The sequence below is a fragment of the Palaemon carinicauda genome, chromosome 9, assembly GCF_036898095.1.
Source record: "Palaemon carinicauda isolate YSFRI2023 chromosome 9, ASM3689809v2, whole genome shotgun sequence".
Taxonomy (NCBI): Eukaryota; Metazoa; Arthropoda; class Malacostraca; order Decapoda; family Palaemonidae; genus Palaemon; species Palaemon carinicauda.
This window is the reverse complement of record NC_090733.1, coordinates 161,565,744-161,585,296: the sequence shown is the minus strand read 5'-3', so window position 1 is coordinate 161,585,296 and position 19,553 is coordinate 161,565,744. Positions and strand designations below refer to the sequence as shown.

Genomic DNA, 19,553 nt, shown 5'->3' with positions numbered 1-19,553 from the left:
GCCTCCGTACCATGGTCTTTCACTGTCTTTTCACTCTCTTGCTTGAAGGTACACTCGGGCACACTATTCTATCTTAATTCTCTGCCTCTTGTTTTTATAAATTTTTATTGTTTATATGTGAATGATTTGTTTGGATGTTTTTGCTCTTTTTAAAATATATTATTTTAACTGTTCATTACTTGTAATTTCCTTATTTCCTCTCCTCACTGTGCTATTTTCCCTGTAGGAGCCTTCGGGCTTATAGCCTTCTGCTTTTCAAACTAAGGTTGTAGCTTAGCAAGTAATAATGATATAATAAAAATTATAATAGGGAATGACACTATTGACCAAACAGAGTGGTGTAATACTGTATAGCCCTTTCACAATCAGGATTAATGCTAAAATCCCAATATCTTTGTTGGTTGGCTAAAGAAAGGAGGCGGAGGGGCTCAAATCAAATTACGCCTTCATTTCATCTTGCCAGCATACACAGAATAGTCTGGCCTATTTATATTTTTCCTCAGTCCTCATAAAATTGACAACACTGAAATTACCAAACAATTCTTATTCTCCCTGATCTGTGCTTACTTTCCTCTTGATAAGGGTAAATGAGACACTTTAGCTAGGGTAAGCAGCTCTTCTAGGAGAAGGACACTCCAAAATGAAACCATTGTTCTCTAGTCTTGGGTAGTGCCATGGCATCTGTACCATGGTCTTCCACTGTCTTGGGTTAGAGATCTCTTGCTTGAGGGTACACTTGGGCACACCATTCTATCTTGTTTCTCTTCCTCCTGTTATTTTCAATTTTTTTAACTTATATATGAAAGATTTATCTTGAAGTTGTTATTGTTCATAACTTCACTGGTAGTTTTTCTCCATTTCCTTTCCTCACTGGGCTATTTTCCCTGTTGGAGCCCTCGGACTCATAGCATCCTGCTTTTCCAACTAGGGTTGTGTCTTAGCAAGTACTAAAAATAATAATAGTTAACTATTATCAGTAAAATATCCTTAGGTGTGATATACAACCATGTATTGTACTCTTTGATAATGTTAACAAAGAATTTTAACTTCAATATGGTTTATATTTGTAACTGACGTATCTGTTATGCACCTGGTTTGTTTTGACATACATTGTATGTCATTGCAGTGAATGGGTGGAGGGATTGAGATTCTTGATTAATTCTGTGCTCAAGCCTCAGGGATTCGATCGGTTCCATTCAGGTATTATAGTGATTGTATTGTATTGAGTATTGAAAAGCCTCCAGTAGTAAGGTCAGTGTTTTGGAATTTGGATGTGGTTTTACAGTGTTTAAAAAATCAAACTTTTAAAAACTTCACTGCTAAAACTCTATGTCAAAGTAACCTTCAGGGAACATGAGATGATGTTAGGAAATTTTAGGATAGGGATAATTGCGACTTCGAAACCGAAGAGACAAAGAGACTGGCATGTCAGTTACCATTTATCATTAGAATGTTTATTTCTTTAATTAGGGTCATATGTTTATTGAAGGGGAAGAAAATGGGAAATTATTTAAACTTCTGAAAAATTTCATGGGTAAAGGTTGATTAAAACAAGCCTCTGGAGAAGATGCAATTTGAACTTCAGCCAAGTCTGAGCACAGAAATAAGAAATAGTTATTAATATTCTGTTGTCTTGTACAGATCCTTAGGCCCCTAACTACATTCTGTTTTGACTTTAACTTCTCAGCATTTCTTCTCATTGTCTTTATTTGTTTGATATCAATGTCAATATAATATATTTTCCTAAGGTTTTCTGTATACTGTATTAACCATGTAATACGTTCTCTTTGTCTCCTCATTCTTGCCTGTTTCTGCCTGTTACTGGGTAATATGTTTAGTTTCCATGATTTTCTGTGCCATCTTTTGATTTTTGTTAAATCACTTCCTTAAAACATCACAGTCTTTAAGATCTTTATTTAGTTTATACCTTCTGGACATTACTATTTCATGGCCTTTCTTATTTGTTACATCTTTATTGCCATGAATCTTAGCCTTTTACTGTCACACCTCTTCAGAATTGGTTCCCTATTTTCTTGTCAGTGCCCATGTTCATGTTGTGTAGAACAGTGCTTTGCCTTTTAGAAATAGTAAATTAGTGGGCATATGTGCAGTGAACTTCAATTGAATACGGTCAGTTTACTGTTCGTTTTTACTAGACCGCTGAGCGGACCTTGGCAGTCTTGGGACCTCAAGAACCTTAAAAATAAACTCCATGTTTTGATTGGTCAACAATTACAGTTATTACTTATATGTTAGAAGTTGCTGTGTCAGCTGTACTTGGGAAATTCACAAGCACCTGAAAATATGGTAGCTACCTGTTACCATGTTAGCCTACATTTTTTCTTGGGTTACATTTCGGAATATCTATATATATATGAATAGTAGAGAAACGGTTACCTTTGATCTAAAAATCCATGTAATGGGCCTGTACTACTACTACTACTGATTTTCTTTTCCCTGGTTGAGAAAAAACAATTTCCTGGGGTATTAAAAAAACATGAATGTGGATATGTAAGTGATTGGGTTATCTGCATATATTTGTTTTATCATAACTTTTTATTCAACAGAGAATCAGTGTTTTTGAGCCATTTGCCATGAGAGACACAGTACAACATTTTTGTGAGAAGCACTTGGATAAGATAAAGAGCTACATGCAGAAAGTATTTGTGAAGTTACCCTTGCCGGTTCGGTGTGGTATTGAAGGTATAGTATAGTAGATGTTCTTATAATTCTGCTTGGCAAATGTTGCTTTCACCAAATTTTTTTTAGGATTGATTTATTTATTTTCTACATTTAAGTAAGCAGTTTGTAATTGTGTGACTTTGCCACTACCAGATTTATATGTATTTTGTCTGTGAATATGGCTTTTTATATATGCCATAAAAATATACTTTTCCTTTAAGTAAATTTCTACTTTAAATAAAAAAGTTTCTGGTAGAATTACACAGGTTGGTTGTATTGTATTCCAATGGTAATACTGTAGAATTTTAATACCTTTGGAAATTAGATAGCATCCTTGCAGTATATCTTGAAATGATTAAAGGATTATTGTATTTCCTTTGTTTTTCTTGATAAAAATACAAACTAGTATACTGTACATGCTGTACTGAAATATTGACTTGTGAAAGTGAAGTACGGTCAAGATTTTATGGTCCAGTTCATGGTAATTTTTTAAGAATATAAAAGCCATAATGTGTGTAAGTTATGTACAGTATAGTGTTGAAAAATATGAACTCTTCATGTTTTAACTTGTGAAATGTTTTTTCTCCCTATTTTCTTACATGAAATAATTCATGAAAATAGATAAGATAAAATTATGCTGAAAGATTGAGGAGAGCAATGCAGTCATTAATTTGAGATATTGCTGGAGATAATTAAACTACAAAACAATGTAATTTTCCCACCTAAACAGAAAGAAAAAACAAGAAACATGCAAAGCTATATTTTGCATGTCAAGGGAAAGGAGAGCACTGCCTTTACAACAAGCATTTTTTCACCATGAAAACACGAAATCCCAGAATTTGGATTCACCTGATGTTTTTGGCTTTACAGGTAAATGAAAATGTTTGTTATATTCTATCTTAAAATATCCTTTTGTTTGTACAATATTGAGAGAGAGAGTTTTATTTCAGTAATTTCCCATATATGTTTAGGTTTGATGAAGGAAGTTATTTGAAGTCTATGGTTTGCTCATATCACTCTGCCATCGATATTTGAGCCCATATAACTGCAGTCTCTGAGTGAAAGTATGTAATCATGAGCTTGGACAATCTTGATTTTTGAATTGTAGTTCATTCGTGGGTAGTTCTTATATTTTCCTTTACAGTATGGTCCTTGTGTGGCAATACTTCTCTGTATGGTAGCTATAATAGATTGCTGTATTGAAACTCTTTATTTTCCATTCTTAGGCAAGGTCGTCAGTAGCTCTGAGTACCAGGGAAACACAAGTAAGTAGCTTGAAAAATTGCTGGGATATCCTCAAGTGTGACACCAAGACTTTTGTCACTTTAGTTACATCAGCTTTTCCCTTAGCCAAAGTAAGTTAATAATTTTTTTAAGTTTAGTATAAGTGTTCTTTTTAATATTTTGTAAGTCTCACAATTGGTAGTTTATTGTAGTCAAAACACAAGAATTGGTAGTTTATAAAACATTGCAGTTGAATGTGCAATGTAGTATCAAGAACTTCACTAAAAAAAAAAGTTATTCACCTCATATTAAGCTGTTTAGTTTGTCATTTTAATGTTGAATTGTCCTTGTAGCTAAATATAGTAATAATTCTAAGTTAGATTTTCCAGGGTTTCTTAATTTCTTTGATTATTTCTTTAATATTCCATAAGACATGGATATGTTAATGATAGAGCTACAAAATGATTTATTATTTAATAATGTTTTTTAAAGGATATGGATATGTTGATGCATGAACTAAGAAATGCAAGATTTTTTGATGTTTTTGAATACAATGGAGTAGAGCAGCAGTGGGGATGTTTTCTCTGCAATCACCCAGATCGTGCAAGAGGATTCGTAGACGTAAGTTGTCTGACTATCTCTAAATTCTTCAGGTGATTGGATTATTTTTAGGAAGTTTGTTGATTAAATATTAGTATTTTGATGTAATAGAGAGATAAACTTTAGCCTGATTTTTAAGCATCATTACAAGGTTCAATCATTATACATCTGAGAATGAAAAGAAAGTTGAAGCAGTGCTAGGTTGTTACAACAAAGTTGCATACACTTAGGTGTGAATGTATGTGATTTGAGTTAGGTATTTGTTAAATGTTCCTCTCTCAGATGGTCCTACCAGTTTTAAATTATGCATCAGAAACTTTTCGCCTGACTAAAGACTTAGAACATAAGTCAGTCACAACTCAAAGAGCTACGAAAAGAATAATGATGAGAATAAGACTAAGGGCTGTAGAAGCTATCCAAGTGTTCAAGGTTACATAGATAATATGCATTTTATGGGATGAGCAGCACACTATTCACGTTAGTAATCATTATTGATAATTATTATCCGGGATTAGTAGTAGTATCTTCATTGATAATTATGCTTCAGGGTTACTGTATTATAAAGCCTCAAAAATGTAAACTCAACAATGCTATATTGAAAATGTAGCTTTGTTGGTTTGCTCATAGTAAAAAACGAAAAGTATTTCTTAAAGCTATCTGAAAAATAGAAGTACTTTATTATGAAATTGAATGAAACAGCTATAAAGTTCTTAGGTTTAATGTTTGACATATTGCATAGACTGCACAGTATATATAAAATTTACTTATTAAAGAAATGCTGACATGTAAACGCTAGTTTCTGGTTAAGGTAACAGTTCTAACAATAATAGATCATGGAAGCCAAATACAGTACGGTATATGGATCTGATACCAATAAGTTTTTTCCCAATTCAAAATGAGTTCCCCAACTAGAGCTTTAGGTTGTTTGAAGTGGGGAGTCATCCTTACCCTTACAACTTGATATCAAGGTTGTTTGAAGTGGGGAGTCATCCTTACCCTTACAACTTTATATCTAGGTTGCCGCAAGTGGGGAGTCATCCTTACCCTTACAACTTGATATCAAGGTTGTCTGAAGTGGGGAGTCATCCTTACCCTTACAACTTGATATCAAGGTTGTTTGAAGTGGGGAGTCATCCTTACCCTTACAACTTGATATCAAGGTTGTCGGAAGTGGGGAGTCATCCTTACCCTTACAACTTGATATCAAGGTTGTCTGAAGTGGGGAGTCATCCTTACCCTTACAACTTGATATCAAGGTTGTTTGAAGTGGGGAGTCATCCTTACCCTTACAACTTGATATCAAGGTTGTCGGAAGTGGGGAGTCATCCTTACCCTTACAACTTGATATCAAGGTTGTCTGAAGTGGGGAGTCATCCTTACCCTTACAACTTGATATCAAGGTTGTCGGAAGTGGGTAGTCATCCTTACCCTTACAACTTGATATAAAGACACTGTAAAGGTGACTTTATTTGAATGACATTTTCATAAGAAATTATTCCTAAATATTTTGTTAGATTCTTAGATCAGTTTAATCATCCCTCTTACAACTTTCCTCATTCCATTCAAATCTCTTGTCAAAAATTGCAATTGTACACGAAAACAATATAAACAGCATACTGTATATTAGAGTACATCAAACATATCAGGCAAAATGTCCCTATTATGTGATACACTACAGTATATGAAATTAACTTATACCTTTCACTAACTTGGTATTTGTAGCATTATCTTTAGATAGGGAAACTCAATTTTAATTACATTTTCACAGAAGAATTGTTTTGAATCGATAAAGCACATAATAATTACCATCCGTAAAATTCCCTTTTCTAGCAGGTTAATTACTTCTATAAACTTAATAGAATGTGGTGTGAATGTTGAAGGATTATGGATTCTAGCTCATTCATAAAGGAAAAAGCATCGTTTGCAATAGTTATTACTAGATCATACTAGGAATTCCTATTGATTGAAAATAGAAACACGTTGGATTTTAAGATCATACCACTTCAGAGTTATTGGGTCTTTTGACTGGCTAGACAGTACTGTACTGGATTCTTGTCTCTGGTTAGGGCTCATTTTTCCGTTACCTACGCACCTATAAACTAGGTTGTTAAAAGGAGAGGAGGCAAGGAAAAGGTGGGCAGAATATTTTGAAAGTTTACTGAATGTTGAGGATAATAGGGAGGAAGATGTAATTGCTGTTGCAGGTGTTGAGGTGATGGGAGATGAGAATGAGAGAGAGATTACAAGAGAGAGGAAGTGAGGAGAGCAATAGATGAAACGAGAGTGGGAAAAGCATCTGGTATGGATGGTGTGAGAGCTTAGATGTTGAAGGAAGGGGGTGTGACTGTACTTGAATGGTTGGTGAAATTGTTTAATGTGTGTTTTGTGTTGTCAATTGTACCAGTAGATTGAGTTTGTGCGTGCATTGTACCACTATATAAGGGTAAGGGAAACGTGCATGAGTGTTGTAATTCAAGGGGTATTAGTTTGTTGAGTGTAGTTGGAAAAGTGTATGGTAGAGTACTGATTAATAGGATTAAGGATAAAACAGAGAATGCAATCTTAGAAGTACAGAGTGGTTTTAGAAGAGGGAGGGGTTGTATGAATCAGATTTTTACAGTTAGGCAGATATGCGAGAAATATTTAGCAAAAGGTAAGGAGGTGTATGTTGCGTTTATGGATCTGGAGAAAGCGTATGATAGAGTTGATAGGGAAGCAATGTGGAATGTGATGAGGTTATATGGAGTTGGTGGAAGGTTGTTGCAAGTAGTGAAAAGTTTCTACAAAGGTAGTAAAGCATGTGTTAGGATAGGAAATGAAGTGAGTGATTGGTTTCCGGTGAGAGTGGGGCTGAGACAGGGATGTGTGATGTCGCCGTGGTTGCTTGTATGTTGATGGATTGGTGAGAGAGGTGAATGCCCAAGTGCTTGGACGAGGATTGAAACTGGTAGACGAGAATGACCATGAATGGGAAGTAAATCAGTTGTTGTTTGCGGACGATATTGTACGTGTTGCTGACGAGGAAGAGAACCTTGGCCAATTAGTGACAGAATTTGGAAGGGTGTGTGAGAGAAGGAAATTGAGAGTTAATTTGGGTAAGAGTAAGGTTATGAGATGTACGGGAAGGGAAGGTGGTGCGAGGTTGAATGTCATGTTGAATGGAGAGTTACTTGAAGAGGTGAATCAGTTTAAGAACTTGGGGTCTGTTATTGCAGCAAATGGTGGACTGGTAGCAGATGTATGTCAGAGAGTAAATGAAGGATGCAAAGTGGTGGGGGCAGTTAAGGGAGTAGTAAAAAATAGAGGGTTGAGCATGCATGTAAAGTGAGTTCTGTATGAGAAAGTGATTGTACCATCTGTGATGTATGGATCAGAGTTGTGGGGAATGAAAGCGACGGAGAGACAGAAGTTGAATGTGTTTGAGATGGTGTCTAAGGAGTATGGATGGTGTATCTCGAGTAGATAGGGTTAGGAACGAAGTAGTGAGAGTGAGAACGGGTGTAAGAAATGAGTTAGCATCTAGAGTGAATATGAATGTGTTGAGGTGGTTTTGGATATATTGAGAGAATGGAAAATGGCTGTCTGCTAAAGATGATGATGGATGCAAGAGTTGATGGGAGAAGTACAAGAGGAAGGCCAAGGTTTGGGTGGATGGATGGAGTAGAGAATGCTCTGGGTGATAGGAGGATAGATGTGAGAGGCAAGAGAGGGTGCTAGAAATAGGAATGAATGGCGAGCGATTGTGACGCAGTTCCGGTAGGCCCTGCTGCTTCTTCCGGTGCCTTAGATGACCGCGGAGGTAGCAGCAGTAGGGGATTCAGTGTTATGAAGCTTCATCTGTGGTGGTTAACTGGGGAGGGTGGGCTGTGGCACTCAAGCAGTACCAGCCGAACTTGGTTGAGTCCCTTGTCAGGCTGGGAGGAACATAGAGAGGAGAGGTCCCCTTTTTTTGTTTCATTTGTTTGATGTCGGCTACCCCCCCAAAATTGGGGGAAGAGCCTTGGTATATATATGATGATAAACCAGGTTAATGACCCAGGTCAAAGTCATGAATATAATATGATTTCCAAACAGATGATAGTGATACTGATCTGTGCTTTGCTTATGGAAATTTATAAGCTATATCCACAAAGAATGAATTACTGTATTATTATTATTGTTAGTACTAAGATACAACCCTAGTTGAAAAAGCAGGATGCTGCAAGCTCAAGGGGTTCAACAGTGAAAATAGCACAGTAAGGAAAAGAAATAAACTTATTTGTTCCCATACTTACAAACCTTCCATTATTTATGTGGATATTCTTTCAGCGGCAGCTGGAGGTAGCCTTTAGACTTGAAATGCGAGGTGGCAACCCTGCCTAACTGCTTAGCGGGTAGGCAGTGGGTGGCTTGGGGTACCCAGCCGCCTCTATATATACTCTCACAGCTGTGAGACGTCACTTTTTTCTTTTGGCTCAGTAGAGATTGGACGTGTCCGCTCTCCTCCTGACTGTCATTGGACTCTTTAATTTGTTTGCTTTCTCTTTCCAGGTGTGAGTATCATTCTTCTACAATTGCCTTCATCATGCGAACACGTCCAGAGTGGGAGGAGGCTGCATGCGGGACCTTCTAGTCGTCTTTGGAGACCGACCCGCACTCTCTGTGTCCTACGTGTCGAGGATATCGTTGCGAGCAGGGCGTCCTGCGCAGAGTGTAGGGAGTGGTCTGCCTCTCAATGCACGAGGTTTGGAAGGCGCAGGAAGTATAAGACTAAGCTCGATCGTTCTCTCTCGGGCGAGTGGGATACATTCTTCTTCTCCCCAAATCACTTTCAAAAGCTGCTCCTCGCGTGCGCTCTCATAAGGGACGAGCGATTAGGAGCGCAGATCGCTCATCTTTTAGGCAACCCCATGGTAGTGGGGGTTGGGGTCGTTGCTTCCCCTAGAGGAGCACCTTCTCCTCCAGCTGCTGGCGAGCCTTTTTCCCTTGCAGAATTATTTCAGGTGTGGTTGTCCTTAGCGACTCCCTTGAAGGAGGAGCTGCAGGGCCTTCTTCAGCTTGGTGCCACGAGGGAACCTTCTCCGGAGCTGTCTCACGCTCTGGAATTGTACGAGGTCCATCTGTCCCCTTCCCCTGGTCCTTCCACGCGTGGACGAGGTGATTGTTCGCGTTCGCCTCTCCAATGACCCCTGCTGACGACGAACCCCCTCTCTATCCTGGGACCTCATTGTCCCTTAATCCCTGTTTCTCCCTATAGGAACACTCAGGTTGTAGGTGATGATCTTCCGGGGAGCAGCAAGCCTTCTATCAGCAGCACTAAGGGATGAGCATCACCATTGCCTCGCCCTCCTGGAACTTCTTCCCTGATCGTCGTTCATGACGAATGAAAGATCTTAATGATTGTAGGTCATCACGATCAGAGCGTTCTTCGCCTAGAAGACACTCATGCTATAGGCCTTCATGCTCAAGAGACTGTAGGTCTCAACACTCTCCTAGGAGGCGTTCCTCTTCATGAGGACGAGTCTCGTGATCCCGATCTTAACAATCATGAGACAGGTCTAGACCTAGGTCCAGACGCTTGTGTTCTAGATCGTCCAGATGTAGATCATCAGGACGGTACTCAATGCTCGACACTCACGATCACGAGGGCGTTGATCGTGCTCATGAGGGTATCGTTCACGAGAATAACGTGCTCGTTTGCGAGGCCGACGCTCACGTTCGTGAGATAGGCACTTGCGAATTTCACGCTGTTCTCGAACGAAAGCTAGACGCTTATGTTCACGAACCATGTGTTCGCGATCAAGGTGTAGATGCTCCTTATCTAGAGGTAAATGTAGGAGTATGTGCAATCCATCAGCTCGTAGCCACTTAACCAGACCTTCCAAACGACCTCGAACAGAACCTGATGATTAGCATGACCACTCCTCAGATAGGCGTCCAGCTCAACCCTCAGTGCCTTTCACGGCTTGGAGATGCGTCCCGATGTGGCGTGTTCTCCTTCAAGAGCAGTTCCTACTCAAGAGGCCTCCTCTTCTGACTTTGTTGGATGTAGGTGCTCCTCTTGGGCAGCTATAAGTTGTTACACCTTCCTCTTCCTCGATGGCTCCAAGTGCTCCTGTTGCGAGCACTTCTGCTCGCGAAGCGCATCTGTTGACCATGAAGTTCGCGACTTTGCGCTTGAATCTCATTTCACGAGCAAATCAGCGAACTTCGCGAGTATATGTGTCGAGATTGCAAGCAAGTGCGAATCCAACACCTTCCTCTCGCCCTTCTACGTCTTCCACCTCCAGCGAAAGACCAACACCCTTCCCATAAGGATTTATGGAGCCACCGAAATAGTTTGCAAACGTTCCTATTAGTCTGGCCTTCCTCCACGTCCAAAGGAACGTACTGTATTCCTCTGCCTCAGAGGTTATCTCCTCCGTCGACTGGATACAGAGCTTCCTCAGTTGGCATCGACCTTTATGGCTGATATCCTGAATGTTCTGAAGTTGGCACCTCCAGCGCCATAACCCCCAACTGTTCTAGTGAGGGCTACCCCTAAGATACCTTTGGAACCCTTATCGAGCTCGTAAATTGGAAGTCAAGACCCTAGAAGGAAGTCAATAGCAGAGAAAGTGTACAGATCGCCTCCACCCTGATCACGTTGCTGAAGGCCAAGCCCCTGCTGATTCATACATGGCTAACTTACTTTTCATGCCAAAAAGGCAAAGGAAGTCTTTATGAAGAAGCAGAGGAGACGGATGAGAGGCGTGACTACACATCACACTGATATCTTTCATCCTAGGACGAGTATGGTCGGCCAGGGAGATCGCAATCCATTCCTTCAATCCTCAAGACATCGAGGTAGTACCACCGGATTCTGTTCCTCTTCCTGAGGAAGAGCCTCCAGCTCCTCAGGCCAATGTTTTATCCAAGTCCTCAAAGGCCTTGCAGGTTCCACCTCCTAGGATTCTGGAGGAGCGTACTACTGGAAGGGAGTCGAAGGATTCCAAGACGAAACCAAAGAACACCGCGGCAAGGGACGCTAGGGAGGCTGGGACACAGACGTGGTCCCCAGTGGCTGGTCCTTCCATGGCTTCAGTTGACGACTTGGACCTACCCCAGGCTCTGGACGTGAGCTTGGAAGTGGATAACCCCTTAGACTTGGAGGATGAAAATCTTCCAAAGGAGACCAATCCGAACTATCACTCCGAACAGGAGAGGAAAGAATCGAAGCATACCTTTTGGCAGGTCCTCGTTTGTATGAGGGCCCTTCAGAGGCTATCTACTTCTGGCTCCACCACCCAGGAACGGAAGGATATGGTGCTTGACAAGATTTTCAAGACCCAGAAGCCTTCTTGGTCCAGTGCAGCTTTGCCCTGGTCCAAAGGCCTGAAAGGTGCCAAGAGGAAGGCTATCTCTCAGATAGCTGGAACTTCCAGTTCCTTAAGGGCAGGGTCTTCCTCTCAGTCTCTACCATTTCCTTTTCAGTATTACGAGATCGAAGGGGAACCACACTCCACCATCTCTCTCAACCCTTCGATAGAGTCCCTAACAAAGGGTGTCTCCACTCAGACCCTCTCCTCTCCGACAGCCTCACTGTCGGCACTTGAGATCCTAAACATAGAGAGAGGCGCGAAGTATGCCATGCAGGCTGCTTCATGGCTGGACCTATGGTAAGGATCACTAGGATTCATGGTTCACTCCCACGACTTGTTGGAGGAGTCGGCGAGGAAGGCGTAGGGGTGCTTCCTATTGTCAGGTACCCGGACTATGGAATTCCTATCGCACCACGTTGTCAACTTGTGGGCAAATGCCATACTCAAGAGGAGGAGTACCATCATAGCACAGTTCCATGAGCAGGTGCCGAAAGTGGAGATCTCTCGGTTGAGGAACTCCACCCTCGAGTGTTCTTCTCTCTTTGTTCCAGAGGAGATAGAGAGGGCTGCTAAGCAATGGAGGAAATCGTCCAACGATTCTCTCTCCATAGGGCCATGACATCCTGGTCCTATGGTAGACCTTCCCAGTCTTTTCGGCGTCAGCAAGCACCTTCCTCAAACCAGTCAATTGCTAGGTCCTTGGGACCTTCAAAGGTGTCTAAGCGGCCCTTTTAGTCCAAAGGACAGAAGGGGTCTAAGTCCTTCAGGGGAAAGAAGGGAGGTAAGGGAGGTGGCCAAGGTGGCCACTACCACTAGGAATGGCAATCCTCAACACCTACCACCTGTGGGGGGGATGCCTACAGCACCGCTGGTAGAGGTGGCAGCTTCACAAGGCAGATCACTGGACGGCCGATGTATTCGCCTTGGGGTATCGCGTCCCGCTCACTCAATCTCTCCCTCCCCGACTTCTGCAAAGGTATCCGCAAAGGAGCTGGCCCCAGGGCTGAAGTCCAGACCATGCTGCAGAAGGGTGCTCTCCCCAAGAGATAGTGGACGGATCTTGAGGCTTTTACGGTCGGATTTTTCTGATGGAAAAGACGACCGGAGGTTGGAGACCAGTCATTGATTTCTCCCTTATGAACAAGTTTGTCCAACAGATTGATTCAAAATGGAGACAGCAAACATGGTCCTTCAAGCAGTACATCCAAGGGACTTCATGTGCACACTGGATCTGAAGGAAGCTTACTTTCAGGTCTCAATACATCCGTCTTCAACAAAATATTTAAGATTCATTCATGAAGGAAAGATATACCAGTTCAAGGTTCTATGCTTCAGTCTCGCAACGGCCCCTCTGGTATTTACCAGTGTTCGCCGTAGTGTCATCTTGAGCTAACAGGAATGGCATCCTTCTTCTCAGATATCTGGATGACTGGCTGATCCTAGCAGACTCACAGATGACCCTTCTTTGTCACCGAGACATGCTTCTCGAGTTTTGTCAGGATCTGGGGGTCCTGATAAATCGCAAGTCATCATCACTGCAACCTTCACAGAGACTGGTGTACCTTGCAATGATCATAGTCACAGGGTGAAGGAAGTGGCTGCTATCTTCCTCAGGAAAGAAGTTCTTCCGGCCTCTTGTTGGCAGAGTCTGTTAGGCCATCTAATCTCTCTCATCCGTCTTGTTCCAAAGATAAGATCCCTGCAATGACAGCCGAAGTGCTTGTGGTACCAGCACTCCAACCCACCGGACACCGAATTCCTATAACTCAGGATCAGGTGATGGATTTGAGTTGGTGGATGGCAGACGAAAACCTTCAGTGAGGCCAGAATCTTTTTGTTCCAACTCCGGATTTGATGCTCATCACAGATGCATCAAAAAAAGGGTGGGGTGCTCACCTGCTGCACCATACGATATCTGACCTTTGGTCAGAATCAGAAAGGTACCAGCACATAAATCTGCTAGAGATGAGAGCAGCCTACCTAGCTCTTCATCAGCTCCAACAGTTGCTGGCAGGTCATTCTGTGGTGTTGATGAGCGACAACACCACAGTTGGGGCTTACATAAACAAACATGGCGGTACCTTTTCACAGCCTCTATGCCATCTTGCAGTAAAGATCCTCAGATGGTCAGAAGAACATTCTGTGGCTCTATCAGCTCGCTTCACAGGGCAGATCACTGGACGGTCGATATATTCCCCTTAGGGGGTCAGGTCCCGTTCACTCAATCTCTCCCTCCTCGGGATCCAGTGCATCTCGGCTTCTATGCGAAGGTATCCACAAAGGAGCTGGCCTTCAGGGCTGAAGTCCAGACCATGCTGCAGAAGGGTGCTCTCTCCAGGAGTTAGTGGACAGGTCTCGAGGCTTTTACGGTCGGATTTTTCTGGTGAAAAAGATGACCGCAGGCTGGAGACCAGTCATCGATCTCTCCCCTCTGGACAAGTTTGTCTAACGACTCAGTTTAGAAAGGAGACAGCAGACACGGTCATTTAAACGGTACGTCCAAGGGACTTCATGTGCACACTGGATCTGAAGGACGCTTACTTCCAGATCTCAATTCATCCGTGCTCAACGAAGTATTTAAGATTCATTCACAAAGGAAAGATATATCAGTTCAAGGTTCTATGCTTCGGTCTCGCGACAGCCCCTCAGGTGTTCGCCCGAGTGTTCGCCCTCGTGTCATCTTGGGATAACAGGAACGGCATCCTTCTTCTCGGATATCTGGATGACTGCCTGTTCCTAGCAGACTCAGAGACGACCCTTCTTCGTCACCGATACATGCTTCTCGAGTTTTGTCAGGATCTGGGGGTCTTGATAAATCGCGAGAAGTCATCATAGCAACCTTCACAGAGACTGGTATACCTCGGAATGATCATAGACACCGTCCTAGCGAAAGTCTTCCCATCAGACAAGAGTGCACAGGGTGAAGGAAGTGGCTGCTCCCTTCATCAGGAAAGAAGTTTTTCCAGCCTTTCATTAGAAGTGTGTTAGGTCATCTAATCTCTCTCATCCGTCTTGTTCCAAACGACTGCCTCAGGATAAGATCCCTCCAATGACAGCTGAAGTGCATGTGGTACCATCACTCCAACCCACCGGACACCCGAGTTCCTGTAACTCAGGATCAAGTGATGGATTTGAGTTGGTGGATGGTAGACGAAAATCTTTGGTGAAGCCAGAATCTTTTCGTTCCAACCCCGGATTTTATGCTCTTCACAGATACATCAAAAGAAGGGTGGGGTGCTCCCCTGCTGCACCATACGATATCCGACCTTTGGTCAGAATCAGAAAGGTACATACATACATATACCAAGGCACTTCCCCCTTTTTTGGGGGGTAGCCAACATCAAACAAATTAAACAAAAAAAGGGGACCTCTCCTCTCTGTTCCTCCCAGCCTGACAAGGGACTCAACTGAGTTTGGCTGGTACTGCTAGGGTTGCACAGCCCGCCCTCCCACATTATCCACCACAGATGGAGCTTCATAATGCTGAATCCCATACTGCTGCTACCTCTGCGGTCATCCAAGGCACCGGAGGAAGCAGCAGGGCCTACAGGAACTGCGTCTCAAGCGCTCACCATTCATTCCTATTTCTAGCACGCTCTCTTGCCTCTCTCACATCTATTCTCCTATCACCTAGAGCTTCCTTCACTCCATCCATCCACCCAAACCTTGGCCTTCCTCTTGTACTTCTCCCATCAACTCTTGCATTCATCACCTTCTTTAGCAGACAGCCATTTTCCATTCTCTCAACATGGCCAAACCATCTCAATACATTCATATTCACTCTAGCTGCTAACTCATTTCTTACACCCGTTCTCACCCCCACTACTTCGTTCCTAACCCTAGCTACTCTAGATACACCAGCCATACTCCTTAGACACTTCATCTCAAACACATTCAATTTCTGTCTCTCCATCACTTTCATTCCCCACAACTCCGATTCATACATCACAGTTGGTACAATCACTTTCTCATACAGAACTCTCTTTACATTCATGCCCAACCCTCTATTTTTTACTACTGTACTCCCTTAACTGACCCCAACACTTTGCATCCTTCATTCACTAGAGTGCGGGGAGCAGTCACTCTCCCCCCAGGTCCACCTCTTTGATGTCTCACAGGATTATAATACAAGAGAGGGGGTTCCCAGCCCCTCGTCCCGTCCCTTTTAGTCGCTTCTTACGACACGGAGGGATACGTTGGCGCTGTTCTAATTGTTTTTATGCCCCCGCGGCCACAGGGGGCAAGTTTTCAGAAAGGTACCAGCACATGATTCTGCTAGAGATGAGAGCAGCCTACCTAGCTCTTCATCAGTTCCAATAGTTGCTGGCAGGTCATTTTGTGGTGTTGATGAGCAACACCACAGTAGGGGCTTACATAAACAAACAGGGCGGTACCTTTTCACAGCCTCTATGCCATCTCGCTGTAAAGATCCTCAAATGGTCAGAAGAACATTCGGTGGCTCTATCAGCTCGCTTCATTCCCGGCAAGAGGAATGTGCTCTTGGACAATCTGAGCAGAGCGACTTTGTAGGCTCCGAATAGTCTTTGAATCATCAGATAGTCAACAAAGTCCTGACTTAGTGCAGCATCTCAGAACAGCTAGCTAATGCTTCACTGTTCTACAGTCCTGGACCTTCAGGCTCTATGTCAAGATGCATTCCAACAACGGTGGGACAACATCGTCGTGTAAGCCTTACGTTTTGTCTGATGATAAGACTGCTCAACAAATCCAGAGCGTCCAAAGCTCTATTGATGACTCTTGTACCTCTGCTATGGCATCACGCAAAGTGGTTCCCAGACCTCGTGCAACTGCTTGTTGATTGACCGAGAGAACTCCTTCACGACCAGATCTACTCAAACAGCCACACACGAACATCTTCCACAAGACCGTGCAGTCACTTCGACTTCACTCGTGGAGACTATCCAGTGTCTCCTCACGCAGAAGGGCTTTACACGACAAGTTGCGGAACGAATGTCCGGACACTTGTGTAGGTCCTCAGCCTTGGTCTACCAGGCCAAGTGGTGAGTCTTCTGTGGTTACTGTCGTGGAAGGAATATCTCTCCACTCGATGCCACAATTCCAATAATAGTGAAATTTCTTGTATACCTTCGGTAGGAAAAGCTCCTTTCGGTATCGGCGGTGAAAGGCTATTGCTCAGCCTTGAGCCTCGCCTTCAGGCTGAAAGGAGTCAACATTTCCTCAGTGGTGGAGCTTTCTCTACTCATACGGAGTTATAAGATCACTTGCCCCCAGTCAGAGATCAGGCCTCTCCTTGGAATGTGGTTCGCGTACTGAGGTCCCTAAAAGGGCCTCCCTACGAACCATTACGTTATGCAACTGACCGAAACTTCCCTTTGAAGACGACGTTCCTGCTCGCTTTAGCCTTGGCAAAGAGAGTCTGTGAATTTCATGGCCTCTCATAGGACATCGCCCATTCAAGGAGATGGGGGAAGTGACGCTCGGCTTCCTCCCCAACTTTATTACTAAGCTGGACCTTAGATTTGGGCCCTTCCAGATTTTGAGTCTTCATTCTGTAACCAACGACCCAGATCAATTGTTACTTTGCCCAGTGGGGATTTTGAGATACTATCTTCGCACTGCAGCAACATGACCCAGACTAACATCACTGTTTGTTAGTTCACTGAGGGTAAAAACGAGGATCACAAAGAACACTGTATCCTCCTGGATTTGCAAGGTGATCAAAAGAGCCCTTGGTCCAGATCCTTCTCAGGCTCGTTGACCTAGAGCTCACGACGTCAAGAGAATTAATACTTCCCTGGCGTTCAAACGCAAGTTTTCCGTGTTGCAGGTCCTCCAAGCTGATGTGTGAAAAAGACAAACCACATTCACAGCACATTACCTCAAAGACGTGATCCGCAGGAGGCTCGATACATTTACTATTGGTCTTGTGTGGCTGCTCAACAGGTGGTTTAAGATACCTCGGGCTCCTTAATGGACAAGTGGCAGTTGGTTGAAGGCATTGGGTACCCAGCTTAAGACTGGGATGAATGAGAAGAATGTCTGGCTTTCCTTCCTTCATCTTCCCATCTCTTGGGGGTATAGCACCATGGGTCCCTTTGCAAGCTTGCTCCAACCTCTGCAGTTAATTATCACTTTCCTTATGTAGCCTAGTATAAGCAATAATTTTATACTGTCCATGTCCCCATTGCTTCTGCTAGGTATGTCTAGTTGTTTTTTTCTATTTAAAAACTCTGAGGTTTCATACAAATAACAACCTCTTATTTTATTAAATTGCACAGGCCGTGAATAACTCGCTTTGTATAATTTAGTGAGGTGTCATATACTGTACTAGGCAAAACCGGGTCAATATCCATGCCAGATCTAGGACTTCCACCCACCTAAGAGCGAATCATCCACATGAATAACGGAAGGTTTGTTAGTATGGGAACAAATGACAAATTCTGAGGTAATTTTTATTTTCTCCTAACTAATATAAACCTGGAGTTATTTATATAAATTAGCCTGCCATCATCTGTTCCCAGAAGTCCTACCTGCAATAAAAAGTGACGTCTCACAGCTGTGAGAGTCTCTATAGAGGCGACTATGGGTACCCCCCTGCCTACCTGGTTAGACAGGGTTGCCACCTCACATTTAGTCTAATGGCTACCTCCGGTTGCCGCTGAAAGAATATCCACATAAATAACTCAAGGTTTGTATTAGTAAGGGAAAAATACAAATTATCTCCGAGGTTATCATGGGGGGGGGGTTATGAGTAAAAATATAAAATATCTTTCAATGTTTAAATAGATCTATCATATATACTTTATAATGAGAGACTTGCATTAATGTGTTCAACATCAAAACATTCAATGCAAGCTTGAACTTATGAAATTCCACCAATTCAACAACCAGATTGGGAAAGTCATTCCTCTGGCATATTCGGCTGTCTCTAAAATAAATAAATTAGCACTATAAAAATTACAGTAAAGTATGTGCTATTTCTCTGACTACACAAGCTTAGTAGAGGCTTTTCAATTTTCCTTGATACAAGTTGATATAATTGAGAATTTCTTGTGCTTGGAAATGGGGATGTATGATTAATTGGCTTGATAAAAATATTTTTTGTGAATATGAAATTAAATTAACAACAAATAATTCCAGAATTTCTTAAAGAAATTTTATCAGTCTTTCATGTAGTTTTCTTAAAGCTGTAATTGGGATAAAATTAAATTCCTGTACTGTAATATGATTGCTTTTACTAGAGCATACCTTCAGTTAGCCTCTCTTATTGTTGAGATTTTGACTATTGTATCTGGTCTAGTTAAACAATTTTTAAATGTTTAGAAAATGATGTCTTTAATTGTTAAGTACGTCCTTGGGATGTGGTTTTACAACTTTGTTTTTAAGGTTTGGATAATTTTTTGAAATTCTGTCACCCGATATTGTGGATAAGAAAGGATGCATGGTATAAATACCAATTTTCCAGGAGGATACACCTGTTATTGAAGGCCAGTTGAAGGAAAAGAAAAGCAAATGGAAGATATTTCGCAAGTGGCGCACTCGGTATTTTACTCTGTCTGGAGCACATCTGTCGTACAGAGGAGCAGGAACGGTAAGGATACTTCCTTCCATGAGATTTTTATTTGTGTGGGCATTTACATTGTCACTGCTAAACATAATTTTGAAATCTCTGTAATGAAGTTATCTGAGGTTAATTGTCTTAGGTTCAAAATACTGTAGTAATAT

At 42.2% G+C, this 19,553-nt stretch overlaps 1 protein-coding gene across 1 annotated transcript in view; it reads left to right on the top strand.

Moving 5' to 3' along the window:
- The first annotated feature begins 2,569 nt into the window (after positions 1-2,569).
- LOC137647322 (protein melted-like) overlaps positions 2,570-19,553 on the top strand; it is a 55,108-nt gene continuing 38,124 nt past the window's right edge. The window contains exons 1-5 of the mRNA XM_068380725.1: positions 2,570-2,703; positions 3,413-3,552; positions 3,909-4,037; positions 4,399-4,527; positions 19,294-19,419. Of these exons, the coding sequence (XP_068236826.1) occupies positions 2,595-2,703; positions 3,413-3,552; positions 3,909-4,037; positions 4,399-4,527; positions 19,294-19,419 (633 nt within the window). The 5' untranslated portion in view covers positions 2,570-2,594. The remainder of the gene's footprint in view (positions 2,704-3,412; positions 3,553-3,908; positions 4,038-4,398; positions 4,528-19,293; positions 19,420-19,553) is intronic.